General features: G+C 48.8%; 1 protein-coding gene across 1 annotated transcript; it reads right to left on the reverse strand.

Moving 5' to 3' along the window:
* Nucleotides 1-817: 817 nt before the first annotated feature.
* LOC136322380 (unconventional myosin-Ia-like) lies at nt 818-27,053 on the reverse strand. Its single transcript, XM_066254417.1, is given in 28 exon segments — nt 818-1,157; nt 1,873-2,000; nt 2,177-2,329; nt 2,424-2,556; nt 2,930-3,036; nt 5,288-5,422; nt 13,088-13,162; nt 13,580-13,648; nt 14,209-14,358; nt 14,844-14,937; nt 15,106-15,306; nt 15,629-15,855; nt 16,027-16,154; nt 17,292-17,352; nt 17,768-17,872; nt 18,027-18,092; nt 20,246-20,332; nt 20,412-20,530; nt 20,998-21,145; nt 21,271-21,374; nt 23,246-23,344; nt 23,717-23,780; nt 23,912-23,958; nt 24,176-24,280; nt 24,478-24,572; nt 24,824-24,939; nt 25,049-25,175; nt 26,405-27,053. Coding segments are annotated over 28 exon segments (3,147 nt in total). The 5' UTR covers nt 26,485-27,053; the 3' UTR covers nt 818-1,033.

Below are 27,053 nucleotides of genomic sequence, written 5' to 3' on the forward strand. Positions count from 1 at the left end.
GAGGGAGAGGCTGAGACAAGACAGTCTATGAGGAAATACACACGAAGAGGGCGATATTTAAGCGTTATACAAAAGATTATATATAATATTACTCAGAGCTCACAGAAATGGGGCCAAGGAGATGGTGTGAGACAGTTGGAAACCAAGAAAAAGATAAGGACGATGACACAAGAGAAAGAACTGAAGACAAGAGGGAAGAAAAGGGGTCAGTCCTAAGGATGGGAGAATCTGGGTGGAGCCTCCCCTGTCAAATGCCACCAGCTGCAGGCCCCAGCTGTGGACAGTGATTAGCAAGACAACTGCTGGCAGCAGCCTGGCATTTCTGTGTATGGACAGGAAGGGGGTGCCAGGGTGGGGCAGGAGTGATGAAGCCCAGTGGTGAGCTTGCGGACGGAGGGGGTGCTGGACCTCCTGTGTACCGGGGACCCTGCCTTTTCCAACTTACCTCAGCTCACACGAGCCCTCCACCCTTGGGCCTCTTTTTCAGGCTGCATCTTCCAAAGGATCCTAGTTTTCACCAAGACGGGATCCTCACTTCCCTCCAGGGACAAACTTAATGAATCAGCACACCGGCCACCTGCGACCCCAGTCCCATCCCCGACGACCCTGCCCCCACCCCAGGCTCTCCAATGCCCCCCACACTGCCAGAGCTCAGCCGGTCAAGGACCCAGAGACAATTTCCCTTCTTTTCCGTTCTTATTATCTGCATTAGCTGTCTCCAAGGAGCCTGAGAGTGGGGACCGGGAGCAGGAGGAGTCCAACTACAAGCCAGTGAGATGGGGAAGAGCAGCTCACCCACACGGACCAAACCTTTGGGAAATCACTTGTTTTATTAGTGGGCAAAGAGGCTGAGGGTGTGAGGAAGCTATGTTTGGAGAAAGGACTGGGATGGTTTAAAGGTCCTCTTCAAGGGTTCTTCAGTCTCGGAGTGAGCGCCAGGGGGTTAGATAGGAGATCCTCCCCCAAAGATGGGAGGGGCTGGGGCTGATCCAGGAAGAAACTGCTGTCTCTGCAGGAGGCCCCCACCTCCTCCCTATAGAGTCACTTCCAGGCTATGACTCCCCTTCTTCTTGAAGCGTAGCTTGCCATTCCCATTACCCGTAGGCCCCTGGATGACCTTGACAACCACATTGCTCTCCTTGAACCTCACTGAGAACCTGGAGGGGGAGCCCTGGCCGGTTGTCTCAGCGGTAGAGCGTCGGCCTGGTGTGCGGGGGACCCAGGTTCGATTCCCGGCCAGGGCACATAGGAGAAGCACCCATTTGCTTCTCCACCCCTACCCCCCCTCCTTCCTCTCTGTCTCTCTCTTCCCCTCCCGCAGCCAAGGCTCCATTGGAGCAAAGATGGCCCGGGCGCTGAGGATGGCTCCTTGGCCTCTGCTCCAGGCGCTAGAGTGGCTCTGGTTGTGGCAGAGCGACACCCTGGAGGGGCAGAGCATCGCCCCCTGGTGGGCAGAGCGTCGCCCCTGGTGGGCGTGCCGGGTGGATCCCGGTCGGGCGCATGCGGGAGTCTGTCTGACTGTCTCTCCCCGTTTCCAGCTTCAGAAAAATACAAAAAAAAAAAAAAAAAAAAAAAGAACCTGGAGGGGGATAGACAAAAAGGCAAAGCTAGTGTCCTCATCCCCTATGCCCGTATTTTATGATGGTTTCCCCTCCCCTTCTTGAGGCAAATGCATCTCCCTCTACCCCTTGCCTGGGTCAGAAGACTCAAGAACCAGAGAACTTGGGTGGGGAGACTGAGAAGCCCCTCCAGGCCTGACCCTGATGACGCAGTATGCTTCACTTTCTGATTACATGAATTTTCCTGGTCACCATGACCAACAGCTTTGTCATCTGGCCCAAACCCGTCCCTTGGCCCAGCTCATCGCCTTACTGCTCAGTCACGGTGACTAGAAGCTGCCTCTGTGTGGTATCCAGCACAGATCGGTACATTTTGCTCAGCAGTTCAATCACATGCTCACTGACCCACAGGAAGTCCCCCTTGGAGCCCATTGATGATATCTTAGGAAAGAAAAAAATTAGCAGGGAAGGGATTCATTTTTCTCCTCAGGTACAGCCTGAGAGACATCAAAGGCCCAGAGTAAGAGATTTGGTCCCCACTGCCTCGAGCCCACCTCAGGCCGGTGATGCCCACCACCTTCTCCAGTCTGAGGCCCTGCCGCAACCAGCTCTGATACCTCACTCAGATGCAAGCAAAGCAGCCCATCCTTGAAGCTGGTGACTGACACTCTAGCCACACTTTCCAGACCAATGACAGTTTTGGCCTGGTACTTCTTGGCGTCTGTGAGAATCACATGCCCCTTGGTCAGGAGTAGAATTCGGGAGGAGGTCTAGAGACAGAACAGAAAAGGGTATGGCAAGGATCGACCTCCAGCCTTCCAGCTACCATCCTAGGCTTTGAATCAGGCTGTGGGGAGAGTTCACCTTGCCATCACCACGATTGACCTTCTTCACTGTCTCTGCCACCAGAACAGGCCCGTGCTCTGTGCTCTTCAGCTTCTGCAGCTTGGGGTTCCCTTGCAGCCCAATGTAGTCACCACGGAATGGAATGGGGACACTGAGGACACAGAAGAAATATGCAGTGGAGACAAGGTCCTTACCACTGACTCCCAAGGCCCTGTACCTCCCCCCACTGAGTTTCCGTCTTAGTCCTCCAGTGCCCCTTCCCCATTCTCCACCATGTCCTGTAGCTCCATGGTTCCAGGCCCAACACCCGTATCCCCTGGGAACCTGTTAGAATTGCTGGGCCCCACCCCAGACCTGCTGAATCAGAAGCTCTGAGCAGGTGGGGTGCAGCAATCTGGGTGCCCACGAGCTTGCTAAGTGATTCTAATGCACACTAAAGTGTGAGCACCACCCCTGTATCGCCCCTGGGGACTACTGTCTTTGCCCTTGATAACACTGACTGTGCGTGTCTGAGATGCTCTCACCTCTGGGGGTACGCGGCTTTCTTGCCCTTGAACAGTTCACTGGCACAGAGCTTCTCCTGCAGGGTCTCCACCTGCTTTGGGGACAGCTGATCCCAGAATTTCTTGCACTGTGAATGGGTTGGGGCAGAAGCTATGATCATGGAGGGAGAGGACAGGGCTGGAAGGCGGGTGGGAGACAATGAGACCTGGAAGGACAGCGACTAGAGAAGAGAGCTAGAGGGAAGAGAGCAGGCACTAGACACTTCAGAGCGCGCAGAGGCCGGAGGAGCATTGGGGAGCAGCTTGGGGACTAAGGGATGCTGGGCAGCGGCAAAGAAACAATCAGATACAGCCCCCATGAGGCTGTACACCCAGCACACAGCCCAGCCCAGTCCCAAACAGGTGCTCAGTAAGTATTTCCTGAGTAGAGGAACACTGTGCTAAGTGAAATAAGCCAGACACCAAAGGACAAGTATTGTACTATTCCATTTATATGCGGTACCTAAAATATAGTCATGTGCCACATAACATTTCAGTAACAACAAACTGCATGTACTGTGGTAGTCCCATAAAATTATAATGGAGCTGAAAACTTCCTTTCACCCGGTGACGTCGTAGCCATGGTAATGTCATAGCACACACATTATTCACAGGTTTGTGGTGACGCTGCTGTGAACAAACCCACTGCACTGACAGTCATATAAAAGTACAGCACATGCAATTATTTACATAATACTTGATAATGGTAATAAATGACCATGTTACTGGTTTATGTATTTACTATACTATACTTTTTTTTAAAAAAAATGTTTATTTTATTGATTTTAGAGAGAGAGAAAAGGAGAGAGACAGACAGAGATGACAGAAACATTTATTTGTTCCTGTATGTGCCCTGACCGGGGATCGAACTGGCAACCTCTGTGCTTCAGCATGATGCTCTTTTCAACCTTTTTTTTTCATGGCACAAACACACACTAATTACTAAGGTCAGTGCCCCTGACTAAATACAACCATTTTCATCTCATGGCACAAATAAATTAGTTACTAAGGAAGAAGAGGTCAGGGCCCCTTTTTCTTTAGTAATTAGTTTATGAGTGCGTGAGAAACAAAGGTTGAAAATCACTGCTAGCCAACCGAGCTATCTGGTCAGGGCTATACTGTACTTTTATCGCCATTTTAGAGTGCGCTCTACTTACATTAAAAAAATGTTTGCTATAAACAGTATTCTGTGTTATGCCAACAGTAGCCCCATAGATCTTGTGTTTACCGTGTCTCTTGATGGCATTGTATTCTCTTGTGCTTGCTTTAATCTCTTGTTGCTCTGTATAGTAATATGCTGTATGGGTTTGTGGCCTAGGTGCACCAGACTATACCATACAGTCTAGGTGTATATTAGGTTAAACCATCTAGATTTGTGTGAGTGCACTCTATGATGTTCACTCAACAAAGTCACCTAACAGTGCATTTCTCAGAATGTATCCCTGTCATTAAGCAGCATATGGCTCTAGTCAAACTCCTAGACACAGAAAGTAGGCTGGGGGTGGAGGAAGGAGGGGAGATAGAGAGACAGACTCCCGCATGTGCCCCAACCAGGGATCCACCCAGCAACCCCATCTGGGGCTGATGCTCTGCCATCTGGGGCCATGCTCGCAACAGTGCTATTTTTAGCACTTGGGGCAGAGGCTCCACGGGGCCATTCTTAGTGCCTGGGCTGATGCACTTGAACCAATCAAGCCATGGCTGTGGGAGGGGAAGAGAGATACAGAGAATGGGGAGGGGGGTGGGTGGAAAAGCAGATGGTCACTTCTCCTATGTGCCCTGACCAGAATCAAAGCCGGGACATCCACATGCTGCCATATATTTCAAAATGGTTAAAATGGTATATTTTGTTCTATATGTTTTACCACAATTTTTTTTTTTTTTACAGAGACAGAGAGAATCAGAGAGAAGGATAGACAGGGACAGACAGACAGGAAAGGAGAGAGATGAGAAGCATCAATCATTAGTTTTTCGTTGTGCGTTGCAACACATTAATTGTTCATTGATTGCTTTCTCATATGTGCCTTGACTGCGGGCCTTCAGCAGACCGAGTAACCCCTTGCTCAAGCCAGTGACCTTGGGTCCAAGCTGGTGAGCTTTGCTCAAACCAAATGAGCCCTTGCTCAAGCTGGTGACCTTGGGGTCTCGAACCTGGGCCCTCTGCATCCCAGTCCGACACTCTATCCACTGCGCCACTGCCTAGTTGGGCTTACCACAAATTTTAAAAAAAATAAAGAGTGGAAGAGGTAGGAAGAAAAGAAAAATCAGAAGAAGGAAAAAAGGAAAAATGAGAGGAGAAGTGCCTGGGCCCCAGGACAGGCTTCCCTGGGCCCCATTCACCTTCCATTGGTGGAAGAGCCGCTGCAGCTCCTGATTAGCTGTGTTGAAGCACTTGTAAGGGGCAGCTGGCCACCTTTTGTCCAAGATATTGGTGGAAGGCAAATTGTTCCTCAGTCTCAGTAGGAATTTCTGTGCCTGGGTTGGAAGCAGGGGAATTGAGAACACAATGATGAAAAGACAGACACCCTCCACCCCGCCCCAAACAGGCAAACTCATAACCAGATGCTGTCACTTAAGTGGAGGAAGGCCACCCAGAGAAGCAACAGGTGGAGTGGAGGAGACTGGAGCTGAGGGAGAGAAAGGGGCCCTCTCCTGGATCTCTTTCAGCATGAAGTGGAGGCTTGAGGCGGGCCAGTAAGAGCATGAATGGGAGATTGAAGGGAGAGGATAGCTCCAAGCAGAGACTTGCAGCCTAGGGAAGTGAGGTGGGAGGAACCAATATGAAAACTGGCCTTGATATTTTGCTCCTGTAGCTTTGTACTCTCTCAGTTACGTACAGCTGGCTGCCACTGTCTGCGCTAGCTAGTGGACAGGTACTAACTCTCCCCTCCTCTCTGATCAGTCAAGCCCAGCACCTCAACCTGGCATTCAAAGTCCTTTACTTAGAGCGTCAACTCATCACAGGATCCCCTGCTTCACTTTGGCACACCAGCCAGACGGGACTCCTCGCCATGCCCTTTGCCCAGCCCATGCACTAACCGCTGTGCGCCTTAGCTCGTGCTGCTCCCAGCTCCACACTGCCAGTCCACAGTCTGCCCATCCTTTCAGTTGCAGTACAAAGCCTCCTGGTTTCCTGGTCCAGGTGGGGGGGCTCTCCTTTCTTAGGAGCCCCCTAGCACTTGGCCTGTACTTCTGTTTTTCTACTACTGTTATTTGCGTGGAAATCTCCCTCTTAGTGAGTCTCCCAGGACTTGAATTTTTTCACCATTCAACATTTATTGAGTGTCTGCTCTGTGCCTGGCACTGTTCTAGGTATGGAGACAAAGCAGTGAACAGAGCAAGCAAAGTCGTTCCTCTCACTGGGGTTAGTTACATTCTACTGGGGGTGGGGGCGGATACTGCCCACAAGCAAATGAACACATATTATATAGCCTGACCAGGCAGTGGCACAGTTGATAGAGTGTCAGACTGGGATGCTGAGGACCCAGGTTCGAAACCCCAGAGTCGCCGGCTTGAGCACAGGCTCATCTGGTTTGAGCAAGGTTCACCAGCTTGAGCACAAGGTTGCTGGCTTGAGCCAGGTCACTCACTCTGCTGTAGCAACCCGGTCAAGGCACATATGAGAAAGCAATCAATGAACTACTAAGGTGCCGCAATGAGGAATTGATGCTTCTCATCTCTCTCCCCTCCTGTCTGTCTGTTCCTCTCTCTGTCACACACACACACACACACACACACACACACACACACACACACACCCCACATATTATATAATGACAGTTAATTACAAATGCTATGATTCAAAAAGCAGGCCCTGATACTGGAATGAGTGGCAATATATTTCAAAACCAGAAAGAAAGCCACTGTGACTGAACTAAATTGAGTAAGAGGAGAGAAGACTAGAGATGGTTGGTCAAAGACAGAACACGAAGGGCCCTGTAGGCTGCGGAAGAACATAAGCTTTTCTTTCTTTCTTTCTTTCTTTCTTTCTTTCTTTCTTTCTTTCTTTCTTTCTTTCTTTCTTTCTTTCTTTCTTTCTTCCTTCCTTTCTTTCTTTTTTCTTTTTTGAGTGAGATAAAGACAGACAGGGATAGACAGACAGGAAGAAAGATGAGAAGCATAAATTCATAGTTTCAGTACCTTAGTTCAGTGGTGGGATTTAAATAATTTAACAACCAGTTCTCTGCCCTAATGACCACTTTAAGTATAAAAATATGATATACCGAAAGGTGGTTTATTATTTCATGCACTTAATACTTAAAGAAGAACAATAAAAAGAAGTACACAAAACTAGATTGTTATTAAGACTTAAAATATTAATAAAAAGATATTAAAAAATACCTGACAAAAAACAATAAAATTGTTATTTAAGATATTTCCATATTTCCTCTTGATTAGTGTCCTCACTTGCAATTTTTTTCAGCTATGGACACAATGAACATTACTATTGGTGCTTAGAATACTCTGTCGTGTAAATGAATGTTAAAAAAGAGTAAGAGGCCTGACCTGTGGTGGTGCAGTGGATAAAGCATCGACCTGGAATGCTGAGGTCGCCGGTTCAAAACCCTGGGCTTGCCTGGTCAAGGCACATATGGGAGTTGATGCTTCCTGCTCCTACCTCCCCCTTCTCTCTCTCTCTAAAAATTAATAAAAGTAAAAAAAAAAAATAGTAAGAAATGGAATTTTGTGATTTCCACATTGGGTGGCTTCCCAGGTGCCCACCTTATAGAGAACCCTGATTACAAGTACCATTTTAACAACTGGTTGGCGGAACTCAACAGAAAATCAGGTATTGGTTCTGCTGGACCAGTGCAAACTGGCTGAATCCCACCACTGCCTTAGTTGTTCATTGATTGCTTTCTCATATGTGCCTTAACCAGGGGGCTACAACAAAGTGAGTGACCCCCTTGCTCAAGCCAGTGACCTTGGGCTTCAAGCCAGCGAGCATAGGGTCACATCTATGATCCCACGCTCAAGCTGGTGACACCTTGCTCAAGCCAGTGGCCTCAGGGTTTTGAACGTGGTTCTTCCACACCCCAGGCTGATGCTTTATCCACTGAGCCACTGCCTGGTCAGGCAGGACATAAGCTTTTATTCGGAGTGAAACAGATGACCACTAAAGGGTTTTAAGGGGAAGAGTAACATAATCTGACTTAACTTTTTTTTTCAAAGATTAAAAAATTTAAATTATTTATTTATTTTATATATAGAGAGAAGCAGGAAGGAGCAGGAAGCATCAACTCCCATATGTGCCTTGACCAGGCAAGCCCAGGGTTTTGAACCGGCAACCTCAGCATTCCAGGTCGAAGCTTTATCCACTGTGCCACCACAGGTTAGGCTGATTTAAATTTTAAAAAATTTAATACAATTGTTTTTGTATTTTGAAAGTTTTTAAACTTGCATAATAGTTGAAGAAAATATTACAATGAAGATCTGTATACCGTATAACCGTCACCTAAATTCACCAATTGATAATGTTAACGTCTTGCTCTATCAGCACATTCTCTAACATATGCACACATATATACAAATGCATATGAATACACACATATAGGACTTCCCAGCAAGATAGCAGTGTAGGTACTCATCTCCTTCCACAATCACATCAAAATTACAACTACAGAAAAATCACCATTCGAACTTCCTGAAATCTGGCTGAATGGAAGTCCTACAACTAGGGAATTAAAGCAGCCACATTGAGGCTGGTAGGGGGGGTGGACAGGCAGAATGGGCTGATCCCACACCCACATGTGGTGGGTAAAAATCAGGATGGATGTCTCTGCTGCAGAAGTTTCCCCTAAGAAGCGAGAGGTCCCAGCCCTACACCAGACACCCAGCAAGAGTTCCAGGAAAAGAAGTTCCCATGACTTTGGCTGTAAAAACCAGTGGGGATTAAGGTTGAGGGAGAGGGAGGGCTGCTGGAGTCCTAGGCAGTTACTCTTAAAGGGCTTGTGCCCAACTCACTCAGACTCACTTCCTCTGAGCTCCAGCACTGGGGCAGTAGCTTAAAAGGCACCAGGACCTACCGGGAGGAACTGAATTGTCCAGCATCAAGATGAAAGTGGTAGGGGCAGCTTTCTCCCAGACAGAAGTGCTGGCAGAGGCCACTGTTCCTTTGATGAGCCCTTCCCCCATAGAGCTGGCAGGCTGGTACCATATCTGAGACTCCATCTACCTGGTTCATACTGTTTGCCCTGCCCTGGTGATTCCCTGAGGCTCTGTCCCACCCAACTTTCAGGCCCACCCAAGCTGTTTCTAGTGGCTTTTCCACACTAATAGCCTATCTTAGCTCATGCTTCAGACTTTCCTAAAATCTCTCAAGCAAGCATATTCTGGCCTCAACATGCCCCATACTTCTCACTAAGTGGCCCCAGGCCCAGTGCTAGCAGCGATCAGCCTTGGTCTGCAGCTTAGCCTTGTCTTGGTACCTCCAAGCCCAGTACAAATAGCAGCCACCTGCAGATTACTTTGTAGCTTATGCTGGGTGTCCCCAAGTAGACTACAGATGGCAGCTGACCTTGGCCTGTACCTCCTGGGAGGCCACAGAGCCAGCTCACTCAGTGGACAGCTTCAGACCATGTCAAAAGCATCACCACCCAACCACCTCCATAAGCAACATACTCAAGGGAGTACCAGAGCCCTGTTGAAGTAAGTTCTGCTCCGTGGGGTGGGAACACTGAACAGTTGATCCACTACGTTGGTCAGAGTTCAGTGGTTGGTGGTCATAACTAGTCCTTGCAGCTGACCCACCTGGAGGTAAATCCCTCCCATTGACGTACCAAGAGCAATCAAGGCTCAACTATAAGAGAAGGGTATACACCACCCACACAGGGGTGCACTTGGAGCACCGGTTTGAGTGAACAGAGAGGCTGTGACATGGTACTTACAGAACACCTACTACATTAGGCCACTCTACCAAGCCTCGGAGATGTAGCAGCTCTACTTTATACATAGAAACAAACACAAGGAGGCAGCCAAAATGAGGAGACAAAGAAACATGTCCCAAATGAAAGAACAAAACAAAACTCCAGAAAAAGAACTAAACTAAATGGAGACAAGTAATCTACTAGAAGCAGAGTTCGAAACATTGGTTATAAAGATACTCAATGAACTTAAAACTTTTCACCCAGTCCTCCAGCCCCCCTCCCCTTTGGCAACCATCAAAATGTTCCCTGTATCTATGAGTCTGTTTCTGTTCTGCTTGTTCATTTATTTTGGGGTTTTTTTTATTTACTTTTATTTTTTTTTAGTGAGCGAGAGATAGACACACAGACTAGAAGGGAGAGAGATGAGAAGCATCAACTCATAGTTGTGTCACTTTAGTTGTTCATAGATTGCTTCTCATATGTGTCTTGACTGGGGGCTCCATCTGAGCCAGTGACCCTTTGCTCAAGCCAGTGACCTTGGGATCATGATGATCCCACACTCAAGCAGGAGACCCCATGCTCAAGCTGGCGAGCCTGCACTCAAGCCTGATGAGCCCATGCTCAAGCTGGTGACCTTGGGGTTTTGAACCTGGGACCTCAGCATCCTATGTCAACACTCTATCCACTGCACCACCACCAGTCAGGCAACAATGATATTCTAATAACTATGTGTGGTGTCAGATGGGTACAAGATTTATTGGGATATTTACTTAGTAAGTTACATAATATCTAATTACTGCGGTATACATCTGAAACTAATATAAGAATGTAAGTCAACTGTAAATGAAAAAAAAACACACAAATATATATAAATCTTCACTACCACATCATCCTAAAGTAGGTTACAGATATAACATTTCCCACTAAAAATTATGCATCTTCCAAGAACTGGGATATTCACTTATACAATCACAATTCCATCATTTCAACTAAGAAAATGAACATTAATTAGATTTATTTATCCAACAGCAATGCATATTCAAATTTCTCCTAATGTCCTTTATAAATTTCTAAAAATATCCATTTTAGCTTTGTTTTTCTTGTTTCTGTTTCAGGATACAATCAAGTTTCACTGGTGGCATCTGTTTACTCTCCCCTGATCTCAGGACTCATAAGTCTTTATATTTCAGGGAGTACCCAGAACCCTTTTTATTTATGGAATAAAATTACTAAAGGTATAAAAAATGACTTGATCTTGAGCACTGCCAAATTTTTGAAATTTCTATGAAAATCTTTTATTAGGTTTAAAAAATTAAAACAGAAGAAAGCACAGCACACAGTATATTGCTCTAGGAACTAGCCAAGCTTTTTGTGATCTTCTACACAAATACCTAGCGAACTTGGTCTCATCACCCTGAAGTCTCTAGTCCTTGGTCTGGTTTGAATTTAACTCAACATTCCTAAGTATCTTCCATAATCTCTGATGTTCTAATTGATGTGGAGCCTATAAAAGTGTTATTTGTTTTGTTTTGTTTTCTAGATCTAGATAGTTTTGCCTTTTCCTATGCAGTCCTCCTGCCCCCCAGGCCCAGCCAGGGGGCCCAGGGGGCCTAGGCCTCTATTGGGGGATGGAGGGCAGGCAGTTCTAGGCAGTGGTTAAAACTTTGGAGTCAAAGAGTTTGTATCCCAGCTCTACCATTTACCAACTGTTGGACTCCTAGAAAGTTATTCAACCTCTTTGGCCTTAGATTTTACCTATAAAATGGCCTACCTCTCAGGATTGTTGATAACATTAGAGCTAATGCACGTAAAGGGTGTAGTGCATAGTAAATGTTCAAGAAATAGTAGGTACAGACAAGGCAATTGCAAAATATAGACTAGTCAGAAACACTGGAGGAATCCATGCCCAGTGGCTCCCTGCATGCACTCTTCTGTAGGTGTTGTGATTTAGTGAAATACTGATCTAAACCCAACAGTTCCTGAGGTGATCTTCAGCAGATACCTGATAATATATAGGTGAAAGAAAAGGTGGAAGAAGAAAAAATTTAAAAAATAATAATAGTAAAAAAAGACTAGAAAGAAAGGAAAAAGAAAAGAAAAGGTGGAAGAGGGGCAAGTCATGGTATAAGAGCAAAACCAGACTACAGGTCTCAGGAATGCAGTTATGCAGCAGGAACTCTGAGACAGCAGACACCCTGGAGCCAGCTCAGGAGAGGCAGGCCCAGGAAAATGGAGCTTCTCTGCAGAGAGGAGAGGAGGGCACAGTGATTGCTCAGGGAGGCAATGGAGAGAGCCCCAGAGCCCCAATCCTCCACTCAGCCAAGGGATCCAGCCTCTCTGACAACAAAGAGCTCCAGTGGAGTGTTTCGTGTGTCTGCATGAGCATGGTTAGAAAGAGTCCTAACAACTGTCAAAAATCAAATCAGTGGAGGGCAGTTCCAATTCACCCCCACCTTCTGTCTAGACTGCCTGTTCTTCCTCCTGCTCTCTGGCCTTTCCCAAGGTTTCATTGGAAGTACTGCTCCCCCCTGTTTGGTTTCCCTCGGACACTTCTCAGAAGCCACATTGCTATCTATCACCCTTCTCTGTCCCTGTGTTCTTCTCACTGGAAATACAATTCCTCCACTTTTACCCCAACTCTAAAATAGACCTCAGAAGGTTGGATTAGCTAACCCTGTATGTCCTCACTCTGGTCTCCAAAAAGGCTAAGCTCTTCGACTGTTGTTAACCATCCAGCCCAGTCCCTTCTTGGGTGTGCTGGGACCCTTTCCTACCACAAGTTTGCCTGCAGTGTCCACTCAATCCCAAAAGTTTTTGTGTTGTTGTTTTTTGACAGAGAGTGGGACAGATAGGGACAGACAGACAGACAGGAAGGGAGAGAGATGAGAAGCATCAATTTCTCGCTGGGCACCGTAGTTGTTCATTGATTGCTTTCTCATATGTGCCTTCACCAGGGAGCTACAGCAGGCCAAGTGTCTCCTTACTCAAGCCAGAGACCATGGGCTTAAGCTGGTGAGCCTTGCTCAAACCAGATGAGCCCACGCTTAAGCCGGCGATCTCAGGGTTTTGAACCTGTGTCCTCCGCGTCCCAGTCCAACGCTCTATGCACTGTGCCACCACCTGGTCAAGCTCAAATGTGTTCTGAATCTGCTCCTGGTCCCTGAGGCATGCAGGGCAAAGTTTGAGTCATCTCTTCTCAAAACTGATCTTTCTCTTTCAAACCTGTCCCTCCATTTTCAACCCCTCACTTCCACCCTCAGCGCCCAGCACTTACTATGCTCTTGTAGATGAAATCTGCCAAGGTGAGAGCAGCCCCTGACCGGAAGTATTTTCGATACTCCTTGCGGGCCTGCCAGGAACAGACAAGAAAGGAGCCAAAGTAAAGATAGTTAGACCTATAAAACAGAAGATAGACCTGGAAGAGGTTCTACTCTTTATTAACCACACAAAGAACAGAGAAAGATTAGAGCTGAGACTGTAGCTGCAGAGAATCAAGTCAGACAAGTTGACAATGAGGAGGACACTCACAGCAAAGGGCAGGGCCACACATATATACAAATCTTCCCAGCATGCATTCACCCTCCCAGACACACGCGGAGCACAGCCAGACACGGACATGCCAGTGCACAGAGGCATGTCCTAGGTTCAGGCAGGACTTGCTTTCTGCCACTCTCTCCCCTTATCAGCTAGCTGGGACAATCCAGAAGGAACGGTGTGGGGAGGGAACGGTGCGTGGGGAGGGAACCTCTTTCCCCTTTCCCATTACCTTCCACCCTCTCACAAAAGCCTGGATCAACAATACTGACGCCTTTATCTTTCCATAGCGTTTCTTTTGCTGTAGGAAACAATGGGCCTGTTAGAAAAACTCCACCTCCTGGCCCTGGCCGGTTGGCTCAATGGTAGAGCATCGGCCTGGCGTGCAGAAGTCCCGGGTTCGATTCCCGGCCAGGGCACACAGGAGAAGCGCCCATCTGCTTCTCCACCCCTCCCCCTCTCCTTCCTCTCTGTCTCTCTCTTCCCCTCCTGCAGCCAAGGCTCCATTGGAGCAAAGATGGCCCGGGAGCTGGGGATGGCTCCTTGGCCTCTGCCCCAGGCGCTGGAGTGGCTCTGGTCGCAACAGAGAGACGCCCCGGAGGGGCAGAGCATCGCCCCCTGGTGGGCAGAGCGTCGCCCCTGGTGGGCGTGCCGGGTGGATCCCGGTGGGGCGCATGCGGGAGTCTGTCTGACTGTCTCTCCCCGTTTCCAGCTTCGGAAAAATAAATAAATAAATAAATAAATAAATAAAAATAAAAAAAAAAATAAAAAAAAAAGAAAAACTCCACCTCCTGAATCACCTCTCCCACTTCCCACTGTCCTATTAGAGTAAGAAGATGGGTCTTTGGGGGTAACTGGTACCCTGTTGCCCCGAAACCAAGAGGAAATGAGGATCTGGCTCTTGCGCATCTGCTGGTAGTGGGTGCGGCAGCGCCAGCCTCAGTATATCTTCTGTATGAGTGTGGCCAGCTGCTGGATTCCAAGGCGCCTCTGCTCTTCCAGGTAGAAAAGCTGCGGACAGTTGTAAGGGTGGCACAGAGAAGCTGGCCTAGGGGAACAGTACTCTCTCTTCCTTTACTCCACAGCACCAGAAGCCTCCCAGCCAGTGTTTTATTTGATCATTCCTTTGTCTGCTTAGTTAATTCCTTTATTTATTAATTCATTTAACAAGCATCTACTGAACTCTGATCTGTAGCAGGCACTCTGCTAGAATTTGGAAACTCAGACACGAGTGGCACATCAATCAGACTTTAAGGAGTCCTGCTTCAAGTGGAGGCCCTCAGAGCAGGCCATGCCAGCACACCTGACTCTCGGGGCTCTTAGGACAGGGTGCGAGCCCAAGGACTCAGTGCCCGTGAAGAGGAGACCTCCTCATCCACTGTCCATCCATTCAAGGTTACAGATACTCCGTTCCCCATCCAGCTTCTTACTCAGATGAGCTCTCCAACTCTCCCACCTTCTACCCCCACCAAATATAAGTGCACTCTCCAACTCACAGTCTTAGGGCTTTTAATGAAGATCTTTGTCTTCCCAAAGGTTACCTCCTCTGAGGACCTGCTCAGCTCCCGCAGAATCTTCTCCACCCCCTCCCTACAAGAGCAAGTGGGGAGAGCTGCCAAGGGCCAGCCCAGGGGTGGGTCCTCTCCACCTCTCCCCTGATCCCTTTCATCCTGGGAGACGAGTTCAGGGTTTGAACAAGAAGTCTTCCCCCACAGATGTTCCCTGCACTGCCCTTCTCTGTTCCCCAGGGCATCTTACCGCTCTTCCCCATTCCAGTGAGGCCAGGTGGTCCGGCTCAGCAATCGGTACCTTTCCAGGAAGGACCCAAAGCCTTGGGGGAAGGCATAGCCTGCCCGTCGCACCCGCACGTTCTCCAGCAATCCCAGGTACTGAGCCTGGGTTGCCACCAGCTCCCGGGAGAAGCAACCTGGCTGCTGGTGCTCGTTGGGCTTTATACACCTGGTGGGAGGCAGGGCAAGGTGCAGGCTTCAGAGCTCCATCTTTGCCAGGGTAACCGTCCCGGTCTCTACATTCCAACTCTGCATACACTCCTCTTAGGTGAAAATTTTCAGAGGAAGTGGACACACTGGCTTTTCAGTGTCACTTGCTATGGTATGGTCCCTACCCAAATCTGATGCTCTCCCTGTTGCAGCACTCTCAGCAGCTCATTGGGCTATTTTCCATGAGGAAAGGGCCTCTGATACCTTTATTCCAGAGACCACCACCCCCACGGACATGTCATACATATGTAGCATGTTCCCCTGTGTGCCCAGTATGTCACCTCATGTAGTTGGGGTTCTTGGAATATAGGTTCTTCATAAGTATGGCCACAGAACTCTTAAACTGGACCCCAGCAGTCGGGGGGCATTTGAGAGATGCCTGCTTAGGGTCCCCCTCAGGGAACAAGGACCAGAGGAGGGGATTCTGGGCCTTCCACATGGCCTGGGACAAGTCCTGGAAGAAGAGGTCATTATTCTTGTCACTGAAGCTGTTCACATTATAAGTCACCTGCAGAGGAATAGCTATTGGTCTCGAGAGCCCATGACCTTGTCCCAGCACTTGGCCCTCCCAGTCTCATTGTGAAGTAGTCCCAGTTCTCATCCCTCCCCCTAATACCTCCCCCATTGCCTTCAGCCTGTGCTCAGGCCCTAGTCCTGACCCTGCATCCTGCCACATCACCTTGCCCGCGTAGTGACAGATGCGGAAGCAGCTGAGGCCCATGGTGTGGTCATACTGGCGTTGGGTGTTCTGGGTGACTTTGCTCTCATAGTAAGCATGCTTGTGGAAGAGCAAATGGCCACACTGCTCTGGCAACAAACTGTAGATTCAAGGCACTTAAGTGAGTTTATCATCAAACAACAAAGCTAATTTCGTACATCTGCAAAGACCTGCAGCGGTGATTCTCAATGTTCAGTATGCATTGCAACTACCTAGGGGCTTGTTAAAGCACAGATTGCTTCCCCTGCCCCACGGGTTCCTAACTCAACAGGTCTGGGACAGGGCCTGGGAGATTCATTCTAACACAGGGGATGGATGCTGATGCTGCAGGACCACAGGTGAGCCACTGAGCTACAGGATACTTTGGGACTGTTTTGTTGTGTTTTTTTTAAGCAAAAATGGTACAGAAGCAGAAAACACAAAGACAGTCTTCCTGTGCTTTAGGGATTTGCTGGGCATCAGGCCTACAGGCAGAATAGCTCCTGATTGCACCCAAGGGCCAGATGGAGGGGTTCAGGCCATTCCCGGTGTGACTGGAAACACAAGCCTTTCTCTCCCTCCTCCCTCACAGGTCTTTAGGGAATGCAGAGTATGATTAAGTTGTCTTCCCAATTTATTCCAAAAATGTCCTCTCTGATGGATTAAATGAATTATGATGTTCTTATAATCTATGTAGATACAGAAAGCATCTTTATATACTGATATAGAAAGATCTCTTGTTAACTTATGACAGCAAGGTGTAGAAGAGAGTGTATGCACTGCTACTTGAATAAATTTTGTGGGGAAATATATTTGCAGGCTTGTTTGCCTACACAGCAGAGACCTCTGGAAGGAGACCTGCTTCAGGTGCCTCTAAAGGGAGGAGATGGGGCGGCTGGGCCAGGGCGGGAGAGAGGCCTTTCTGTAGACACCTTTTTGAGCTTTGTGAATTTTGAAGCATGGAAATGATTATGTATTTGACCATATACAAATTTAAAAGAAAACATACAAAATACTTCTTAAAGCTTCTCCATACATTGTTGCCACAGTGCCTGAAATTCTGCCACAACAGAGTCCTGGGAGCTCACAGGGAGCATCCCTGGGAGGGGTTTGATGAGAGTGACTCAGCTGTTCACACTTTGTAGTGAGTTAGCTCAATCAGAGAGCTGTGCTAACACCCAGCCATAGAAAACGGGGGTTTTCACTGAGCCGGGGAAGGAGTGTGGAGATTCTGAGCCACGGGGCACTTGTGGTGAGGAAGTCTAGGATCAGCGGGCTACACGAGGGGAATGCAACAGCAGCCAGGGCCTGGAGGAGACAGAGGAGTCCGAGGTGTTAGAGAAGAGCGCAGAAAGGGATGCGGTAGGGTGCCAAAGCCAGGAGAAATGTCCCTTCTAAATCTGGCTCCTAGCATGCCATAGGCTATGCACAGCTGTCACTTCACTCGGCATGACCCTGCCCCCAACACAGCCTGCTATCAACCCGCCACCCCTCTTCCTAGCCTGGCTGGAGTGGGAGGATGGGGATCTCGGGGAATGGAGAGCAGAAAATGAGGGCTTCCTGGTAACGCTGGAGGGTTCAGCTGTGCAGGGGAAACATTTTGTCCTTTTTGTTCCCATCTGGGAACAACTGAGAGGAAATTGTGATCGAGGAGAAAAAAGCGACCTGGTATGTCCCTAGAAGTCTTTTAAGAGAGGGGATATAGGGAGAAGGCCTAGTTTACCTCCCTCTCGTACTCTTCCTGCTCCTCTTTCAGTGTGATCTCTATGAACACCTGCTGCAGCTTCTCATTGCAGTAGTTGATCACGAACTGCTCAAAGCTATTGTCCTAAGGTAAGGCACACAGGTTAAAGAGAGAGACCAGCTCAGCCCAAGACGCTAGCTTCCTCTCAGCCCTACTGCCCCTCTGCCACACCCCCTTTGAGCCCATCACCCCTAACCCTAGGGAAGCAGGGCACTGAGGTTGGGCAAAGTTCTCTTACCTCTAATATTTCAAAGCCATAGATATCCAGGACACCCATGACCTTCTTCTTCTCCCCGGTGCCCACCTGAAGAGGAGGAAAAGGTAAATCTAGGCCAGGCCCCCTCTGTGCACTGAGCCAGGCCCTTCTGCCATAGGTGTGATTGGAGCAAGGGACAGACAGAGGTTCGGTGAGCAGGACCAGGCTGGAAAGAAACTGTTTGGATTTGATTGGCCTTCCTCTTCTCTACGCTGAAGTACAAGCAAAGAGGGAGGAAAAGGAAGATGCAGATTCCAGGATGATGCCCCATGATACGAGGTGGAGAGACACTGAAATCCTCTCAGGAAAGTAACTATCTCTTATATTTTTTGAGTATTTTATAAAAAAAAACTATGTTCTTATTTCATTAATCCTTTCATAAGCCTATAAGGTATGATAATTTCCATTTTACAGATAAAAAAATCAAATTTCAAAAGGGCTAATTGGCCAAACCTAGATTCAAATCCCATTTTACCCCACTGCCTTCCAGTAATAGTATCTAAATTGATGGCATTTTCTTGTACATAATTTTTAAATAATAGCTCTATTTTGATCTACTTTACATACCACAAAATTTACCCTCTAAAGGTATACAATTCAGTGGGTTTTTCAAGTATATTCAGAAGGTGTACAATGATCACCACGACCTAATTCCAGAGCACTTGGTCATCCCCCCACCCCCCTGCAAAGAAATCTGGTCCCCACACCCATTAGCAGTCACTCCTCATTTCCCTCGCCCTCCCCACCCTGTGCTGCTGGTAATCGCTTATCTACTTCCCACGTCTATGGATTTGCCTATTCTGGACATTTGGTATAAATATCGGTCATACAAAATGTGGCCTTTTGTGTCTGGAGGCTTTCACTCAACATGTTTCCAAGCTTCATCTATGTTGAGTATGTACCAGTATTTTATTCCTTTTTATGGCCAAATAGTATCTATCCCATTCTATGAATATACTGCATTTTATTTATCCATTCACCAGTTGATGGACATTTGGGGTGTTTCCAATTATTTACTGTTAAGAATAATGCTTCTAGGCCCTGGCCGGTTGGCTCAGCGGTAGAGTGTTGGCCTGGCGTGCGGGGGACCCGGGTTCGATTCCCGGCCAGGGCACATAGGAGAAGCGCCCATTTGCTTCTCCACCCCCACCCCCTCCTTCCTCTCTGTCTCTTTCTTCCCCTCCTGCAGCCAAGGCTCCCTTGGAGCAAGGATGGCCTGGGCGCTGGGGATGGCTCCTTGGCCTCTGCCCCAGGCGCTAGAGTGGCTCTGGTTGTGACAGAGCGACGCCCCAGAGGGGCAGAGCATCACCCCTGGTGGGCGTGCCGGGTGGATCCCCGTGGGGCGCATGCGGGAGTCTGTCTGACTATCTCTCCCCGTTTCTAGCTTCAGAAAAATACAAAAAAAAAAAAAGAATAATGCTTCTATGAATATTCACGTATATCTGTTTTCAATTTGCTTGGCTCTATACCTAGGAGTGAAATTGTTGGTTGTATGGTAACCATGTACATCATTTTACCTGATCCTCACTAAACCTGTGAAGCAGGTAGGCATTAATGTCCCATTTTCCAAATCAGGAAACTGATGCTCAGAACCTTTGTGAAACTGAAAGGCCACACAGCTGGTAATTAGTCCATCCAGAGAGTTGAATAAAAAAAATCAGTGATGTTGCCTGACCATGCAGTGGCACAGTGGATAGAGCATCAGCCTGGGATGCTGAGGACCCAAGTTCAAAACCCCAAGGTCACCACTTTGAGCACGGGCTCGCCAGCTTGAGCGTGGGGTCTCAGGCTTGAGCATGGGATCATAGACATGACCCACTGGTTGCTGATTGGAGCCCAAGGTTGCCGACTTGAAGCCTAAGCTTGCTGGATTGAGCAAGGGGTCACTCACTCTGCTGTAGCCCCCCGGTCAAGGCACATATGAGAAAGCAATCAATGAACAACTAAGATGCTGCAAGGAAGAATTGATGCTTCTCATCACTCTCCCTTTCTGCCTGTTTGTCCCTCTTTCTCTAAAAAAAGCAAAAACAAACAAATAAAACAACTAATGATGTTTCCACAACACTATCGGAAAAAACCATACACTACTCCCTCATTGTCCTCACTCTGTTCCTCTCAGAACCCAAGGTGTGGGGCTGGTGACCAGGACAAGAGAAGTGAGGCAGGCATGAGCATGCTGAAGGAGGAGGGCAATCTCTCACCTTGATACTCTCATTGATTCGCTTCACTATCCAGTTGAAGAGGCGGCTATAGATGTTCTTAGCCAAAGCATCCCGAGCATACTGAGCCTGCAGGGCAGGGCCAAGCTGGTTAGTGTGGCAGCCACTGAACAGACGCAGAATCAGCCCCTTCCATCAGGCGCCTTACCTGAATGACATTGAGTGCAGTAACCACCTTTTCTTTGGCAGTTTCCATGGTCCTTGAGCACAAAGCTCTCTCTAGTTCCTCTGAATTCAAACCCACCATTTCCGAAATCTCCCGAACACCTGAGGTGATGAGGAAATACAACATGGCTTGAGAGAGGGCTTTATCCCAGGGGAGGGAGGAAAGCTTGATGCATGGGATTGCTGGGAGCTCCTGCATCTTGCTAAGAAGCCCCTACAGCCAATCCAGGACATGGCCCTAAAGAAGGTCTGGGAGGAGGGAGATAAAGGGGAGGTCTGGGAACTTCGCATGCATTATCTACTTTAATATGAGAATCTCCCGAAATAGGTATAATTGTCTCTATTTTGCAAAAATCAACCGAGACTCGGAAAGATCTCAGAACCTATGTCTATCAAGCTTTAAAACCTAATTCCAATATGCCTCACTGGGAGTTCTCAATGGGTATGTTTGGGGAGAAACTCAGGAGCGGGTCGAGTGGGACTAAATCTGAGTGAATTATGCTAGAGACAGTGAAAGGACAGCAGGAGATTCAGGGGGCTGGATGGGGACGTCAGCAGGGGGTGCAGACCTCTCCCATCACAGATGCCACTTGCTGGTGTCCCATTGGCCTGGAACTCGTTTGACAGCTCCACATTCCCCAGCTTCAGCACCAGAGCCGTCACCTCTAGCACCTGTCGAATCTCCTCTTCAGAGAACCCAATCACAGTCATTGCATTCTTCAGGAGAAAGCAGAAATCAGAAGCTGAATTGTGGTACCAGTCCAATGTCTCCCTTCTCAAAACCAGAGCCTGGGCTCAGGGGATGGCCTAAGGGCCCAAGCCTACCTACCCTGTGCACCCACCTGCATAGCCTTGAAGTTGGAGGCATCATCCATGCCATCCACTCTGGACACGTCCTGGTTCAGATAGGCATAGCCACTCGTCTCCCGTTCGAGCTTCAGGGCCTCTAGGGGACCAGGGTTGGGGAAAGAGTGAGTACACCAGCTCCGCGAGCCTTCCAGCCTTGACCCGCACAGCCCTAGCCCTGGGTTGGTTCATTCATTTATTCAAAATAGCATGTTTTGTTTTAGTTTCTTCCCCTTGCCTCTTTTGTTTGGGGGTGATTAATTCCTATAATAGACTACAATGTTAAGTAGTATTTAGAGTTTAGTTGTTCATCATTATCGGGGTTTTCTCCCAATTTTTATGAAACAAACGTTTCATTTTATCTTCTCCCCATCCACAGTTTCTAAACAATAAAAACAAGCAAGCCCTCCATACTGCTCTGGGCCCAGTGGTCCTGGAAGGAGGAAGGTAAGGAATAAAGGGTGAGCACGCATCTCCCCTCCCCCAGCCTCACCCTCTCACCCTTGGTGCACTCATTTGTTCACCAAGCGCTGACAGAGTGGCAGGTGCTGTGTTCCCCAGCCCTCATCACTCCTCTGGAACGCTGTCTCTGGTGTTGTGGGGCTAAGCCAAATGGCTCCTTGTGTCCCCTGTTGTGAATGTCTGTCCCAGCCCCTTTTACAGGGACTAGACTTTGTAGTTTCCTCTCCCTCCCACAAATGAACAACTTGTGTGTCAAGACTGTTTTTCATCTTCATAGTTTGTATACCTGGCTGTCATGCAGGAACTTTTTTCTTTTTAAGAAATGGATCAAGGGAATGGTCAAAGTTGTTTACCTGAGATGGGAAGGAGTAGGTTAATCATGGAACTTTAGGGAGATCAATTATCTGTTATTCAAATGATCTAAGACTCAGTGAGTATCTCTCAAACTAGAATTTAATGGCAGCTTCTCCCAAGACACAATTTTAAAACCGAGGCTTACTGACGAGGGCCGTGTGAACAGAGAGTGAGTCAGAAAGGCCCTGGGATGATGACGCTAGCGAGGCCCCGCCTGGACTCAGCTTAAACGAGTGAGTGAGATGCGCAGCCAGAACATGACCCTAGTGCACAGATTCAGACAAGTTGAACACAACCAAGACTACTAAGCCAGGAGTGGGGATGAGACCTGTGGGGGCTCCTGTACCTGGCGGTCTGCCAGAGGGAAAAGCAAATAGGCACAAGTCCAGCACAGGGTAACCAGAAACCAAAGGAACAGGTTCTCAGGGGGCCAGATCCACAGTGCTCACAGCTAGAGGGGAAGGAGGAGCAAACTTGGGCAGGGCCTTCAGCCTCAGGCCAGTAGAGCATTCAAGCTAGAGTGGGCTCTTCCCCAGGACAAGCGAGCATGCCCCATTGGTCACACTATTGCAATGTATCTGTTTACACATCTGCCATCCCTAGGAGACTATAAGTTCTTCAGGGACAGAATCCATGTCTTATTCTATACCCCCAGAGGTTAGCACAGTGTTTGATCCTAGTAAGTGTTCTAGAGATGTTTGATGAATGAATGAATGAAGCCTACATAGAACTATCTAAGAATAGGGTCCTGGGTGAAGGAGATACAGACCGAGGACAACTTCAGTTACAAGCTCATTGAAAATTCTTGAACACTTGCAACAGCCTGCTTAAGTCTCTGTTGAATTATTAATAAAATCCCTTTAGTTGAAGATAGGAAAGGATGGTAGGTGAAAATGAGTGTTCCATTTTTGAAGCCAGCTTGGGGAAAGGGGAACCGGATAGGACAGAGAAGTACAAGCAGTGAAGAGGCAAGAAAGCTTATTCCTAGCGGTAAAACCGCAGAAACGAAAGAGAACACAGAGGTCACAGGATTTGTTCCCAGCAATGGTGTATGAAATTTGGGTGAGGAATACAAGGAGAAATCTGAGGGGATCCGGGGGTGGGGGGGCAGCAGGGATTGAATGGCAGCTGGGGATGTTCCAGGCAAGCACGTACTCAGCAGCTGTGCACCCGCGCCAGCCAGCAGCTGATAGAAGATGTGGAAGTTCCTTTCTCCTTTGAGCTGTTTCACCACTCTGGATTTCTCAAGCAGATCTGGCAGAGAATCAGAAAGTAATGTCCTGCCTGACCTGTGGCGGCACAGTGGATACAGCGTCGACCTGGAACACTGAGGTCGCCAGTTCGAAACCCTGGGTTTGCCTGGTCAAGGCACATGGGAGTTGATGCTTCCTGCCCCCCCCCCCCGGAAATGAATAAATAAAATCTAAATAAAATAAAATAAAATAGTGTTCTGAGGGTCTGGGAGCTATCTCAGTTTCCTCTGATTCTGCCCTCATCCCTGATATTCGTCATGGGTGGGAAGTCTGGTAGTCTAGTGTCCCTCCCACCTACAGTAGAAGATTAGCAGAAGGGACACTGTGGGGGCAGGTGGAAGGGGAGGGGTAAGCAGAACGGCAAGACACGTACAGTTAGTGATGACGCCACTGAAGGGGGATCCCTTGAAGTCGAATTCGATATCCATGTATTTTCCCTTCAGAGACCAGAGAAAGAGAGACTGCTTCCTTCTCTTGTCACCACCTTACCCAGGAAGGGTCCGTGGCACATGTCGCCCTCTGAAGCCCCCACACCCTCTCCTCCCAGACCTGGGAGCTGTTCACTTACAAATCGAGAGTTGTTGTTGTTGCGGATGGTCTTGGCATTGCCAAAAGCTGCAGAGATGAGGAAAGGGACAGTGAGGTGGCTGAGGGGAGAAGAGGGACTCTACAGAAGGAAACGGAGGAAGAAATCTGGCCGTTGGGCCAACCACAGGATTTTCAGGCTGAATGAGAACAGTGGCTGTGGAACAATGGGGTGGAGGGTCTAGGGCTGAGTGGCCCCGGTGGTGACAAGGTGGGAGGTACAGAGGGAAGAGCCTGGAATCCTCACCCTCCAGCACAGGGTTTGATTGAAGCAGTTGTTCCTTCACGGAGTTCACCTGCTCCCCTTTCCCACAGACGGCCGCCACGTAAGACATCACCAGCTTACTAGCCTCTGTGCGAGAGAAACCCTCACGTGGATCCCCCTACCACCCTCCTCGACTTCCCTTTCCAGACCTCAGACCCCTCAGAGTCAGAAAAACCAAGAGGGAATTTTGGGGGCAGGGGAGGGGCAGGACTAGGCCTGGCTTGCAGAGAGACAAGGGGCCGATCCAGCAGTGAGCCCACAGCCTCCCCAGCCAGGTGCCTCACCGGTCTTCCCGGCTCCGCTCTCGCCTGTAATGAGGATACACTGGTCTTGGTCCCGGACCCTCAGTGACTGGTACGCCGCATTCGCCAATGCATAGCTTGGGGGTGGGGGAGGAAGTCGGTAATGACTAATGAGGGGCAAGTTCAAGACACCATCTTTCTCTTGATCCCTAGCCTCCACAGTCACCCATCCTCCAATTCTGAGGCAAGTGACAGTCCTAGGAAGGGGCCTCCAGAGGGCCAGGGGAGGAAGGGGCAGCTGGAGAACCTCCTTCAGGAGGACAGAGAAAGGAAATTAGGATGTCTCCTCATCAGGAACATGTCACATTCCCTCGGTTCCTCTACTCACATGTGTGGCTTCAGCTCATAGAAGGTATAGTTCTGGTATTTGGCAATGAACTCTGAGCCATAGATAGGCAGCTGTTGGTAGGGATTCACTGAAACCAACACGTTCCCAATGTAGGTCTAGAGCCAGGGAAGAAGGTGAAGAAAGTGAGGGGGCGGGGTGTGGGAGAAGGAGCATATAAATTCTCCAGCCACACACCCACAGTCAGGGGCACCCATATGCACTCACATAAATCTCTTTGTTTTCAAAGCGCAGCTGGAGGTTCTTAAGCAGAGACTCTTGCTCCAGGGGTTCCAGGAGCACAAGGTCCTCTACCCCTATGGAACCTTCCAGAAGAGTCATGTCCAGGGGGCTACTGGGAATAAAGGGGACAGTTTGCTGATGTCTGCTCAGCATTAGAAACCAGTAACAGAGAGGAGGAAGGCAGAAGGGCCTAAGGGAGACACCCCCCCCAGTTCTGGCCTTAGCGAGTCCCCAACCTGAAAGAGTCCTCTGGACGGGCCCACAAGAACCGTGGGAGGGAAGCTGCAGACAGCTTGGCAGGAGGGGAGGATCCTTTGCGCCCTGGTCAGGGCTGGTGAGGACAGGACAGGTGTGGGACAGGACCACCTACCTCTGACCATAAGGGTAAAAAGGCACCAAGGCAGCAACTGGGGATGCATAATTGTGCTTGCAAGAGAGAGAGGGTTGGGGAGGACAGGAGAAGTCAAGCTTTGTGGCACAGCCAGGCATCGAAAGCTCTCTCCCTCCTGCGCCGAGGCCCTGGCCAGCCTCTAGACTCCCTGACCATTGTCCACAGTTTTCCTTCTCAACTTCCTACCTCCCACAGCCCCTATTTCAGTCACCCAACTCATCCATGCCCATTTTCTTCCAAAGGTCTCTCCTCCCCGCTCATTGCCACAGTGAGACTCATTTCTCTCAGTGAGACAAGCAGGTGTTCCTAAAGAGGAAGCCCAGCTCTCCTGCTGTTCCAGTGGGACTGAGCCGGCAGGGTGAGGCAGAATAAGACAGAATGTCACTCCCTAAAGGAATGAAAGAGCCATATCCTCCTCCTCTCCTGCGTGGCTGAACCTGCATGGGGGAGGGGAAGGAGGCAGGAATGGAAGGTGGAGCGAGAAGGGGCCCAGGTTGCCTTCTCCCTTCCCTCTGCTTTCCCCAAGCTCCAGGAAAAGAAATACTTGCCACTTCCTGGAAGGACACACGAAGGGAGCAGCAACAATACTGATAATTGCAGCCTCTAGCAAGCATGTGCTATTAGCATGGGCCAGGCAGGGCTCTAAATACTTTACATATATTCATTCATTTGATGCTTACAATTTCCCCATGAAGTAGGTACTAATTTCTATCCTTATTTTCCAACAAACAAAAATGTGAAACAAACAAAAAATGTGAAATTGTTAGGAACTTGGCAGAGAAGGGTGAGAAGCAGAAGCAGGGGGCTGGGAGAGGGCATCTTCTCTGAATCTGGATTGGAGGGAAGTAGAAATATGACTGGTTGAAGGCAGGGAAGGGGAAAAGGAAGCAGCCCCCAAATGAGTATCCCAAGATGTAAAAAGAGCACTGACAGGTCAAGGTTAGACTCACCCAACACTGGAACTAGGGTGTAAGGTCACTGTCCTTTGCAGAATGGTGGATAAAATCCCGACTGGACAAGAAGGAGGCATAAGATGCCCAGCCCCAAAGGTGGAGGAGAGGGGCCTCTGTTAACGGGAGCTGTCCATGGTGTCAGGGAGGTCAGGGAAGAGGCCGCCCTCCTCTTGCCAGTGTCTACTCTTCTGACCTTCCTCTGTGCTGCCTCCTCCAGCCAGGGTTCCCTGTATCAGTCCAGCCAGGAGAAGCCAGAGACAGGCAGCTCAGCACAAAGTCCGGGGCTGTTCCTGTTGAGGGTGCGGCTCGCTTAACCCTTCACAAGCCTGAAGCCCGGAAGGGAGACAGTCACAAGAAAGCACCTGTAGGAAAGGGTATCTGGCTGGCCTTAGCTGAGCACCTCAAGTAGAGTTCTTGTGCCATTGTCCTCAAAATTTGGAAATGAGAGCAGGGGTGCAATTTATAGCAAAGGACAAGCTTTCCCAAACAGTCAGAAATTTGTCAGGGAGGAGGGTACGCATGGGTGTCTTTCTAACAAAGAATCAGTACCTCCCTCAAACCTGTCTTATTGAGAGTCAGGGGGAGTCGATGCCATTACTGGAGGAACTAAGCAGACACAAATCCCCAAATTCCTCTCCACTTCCTT

This window comes from Saccopteryx bilineata, chromosome 2 (genome assembly GCF_036850765.1).
Source record: "Saccopteryx bilineata isolate mSacBil1 chromosome 2, mSacBil1_pri_phased_curated, whole genome shotgun sequence".
Lineage (NCBI taxonomy): Eukaryota > Metazoa > Chordata > Mammalia > Chiroptera > Emballonuridae > Saccopteryx > Saccopteryx bilineata.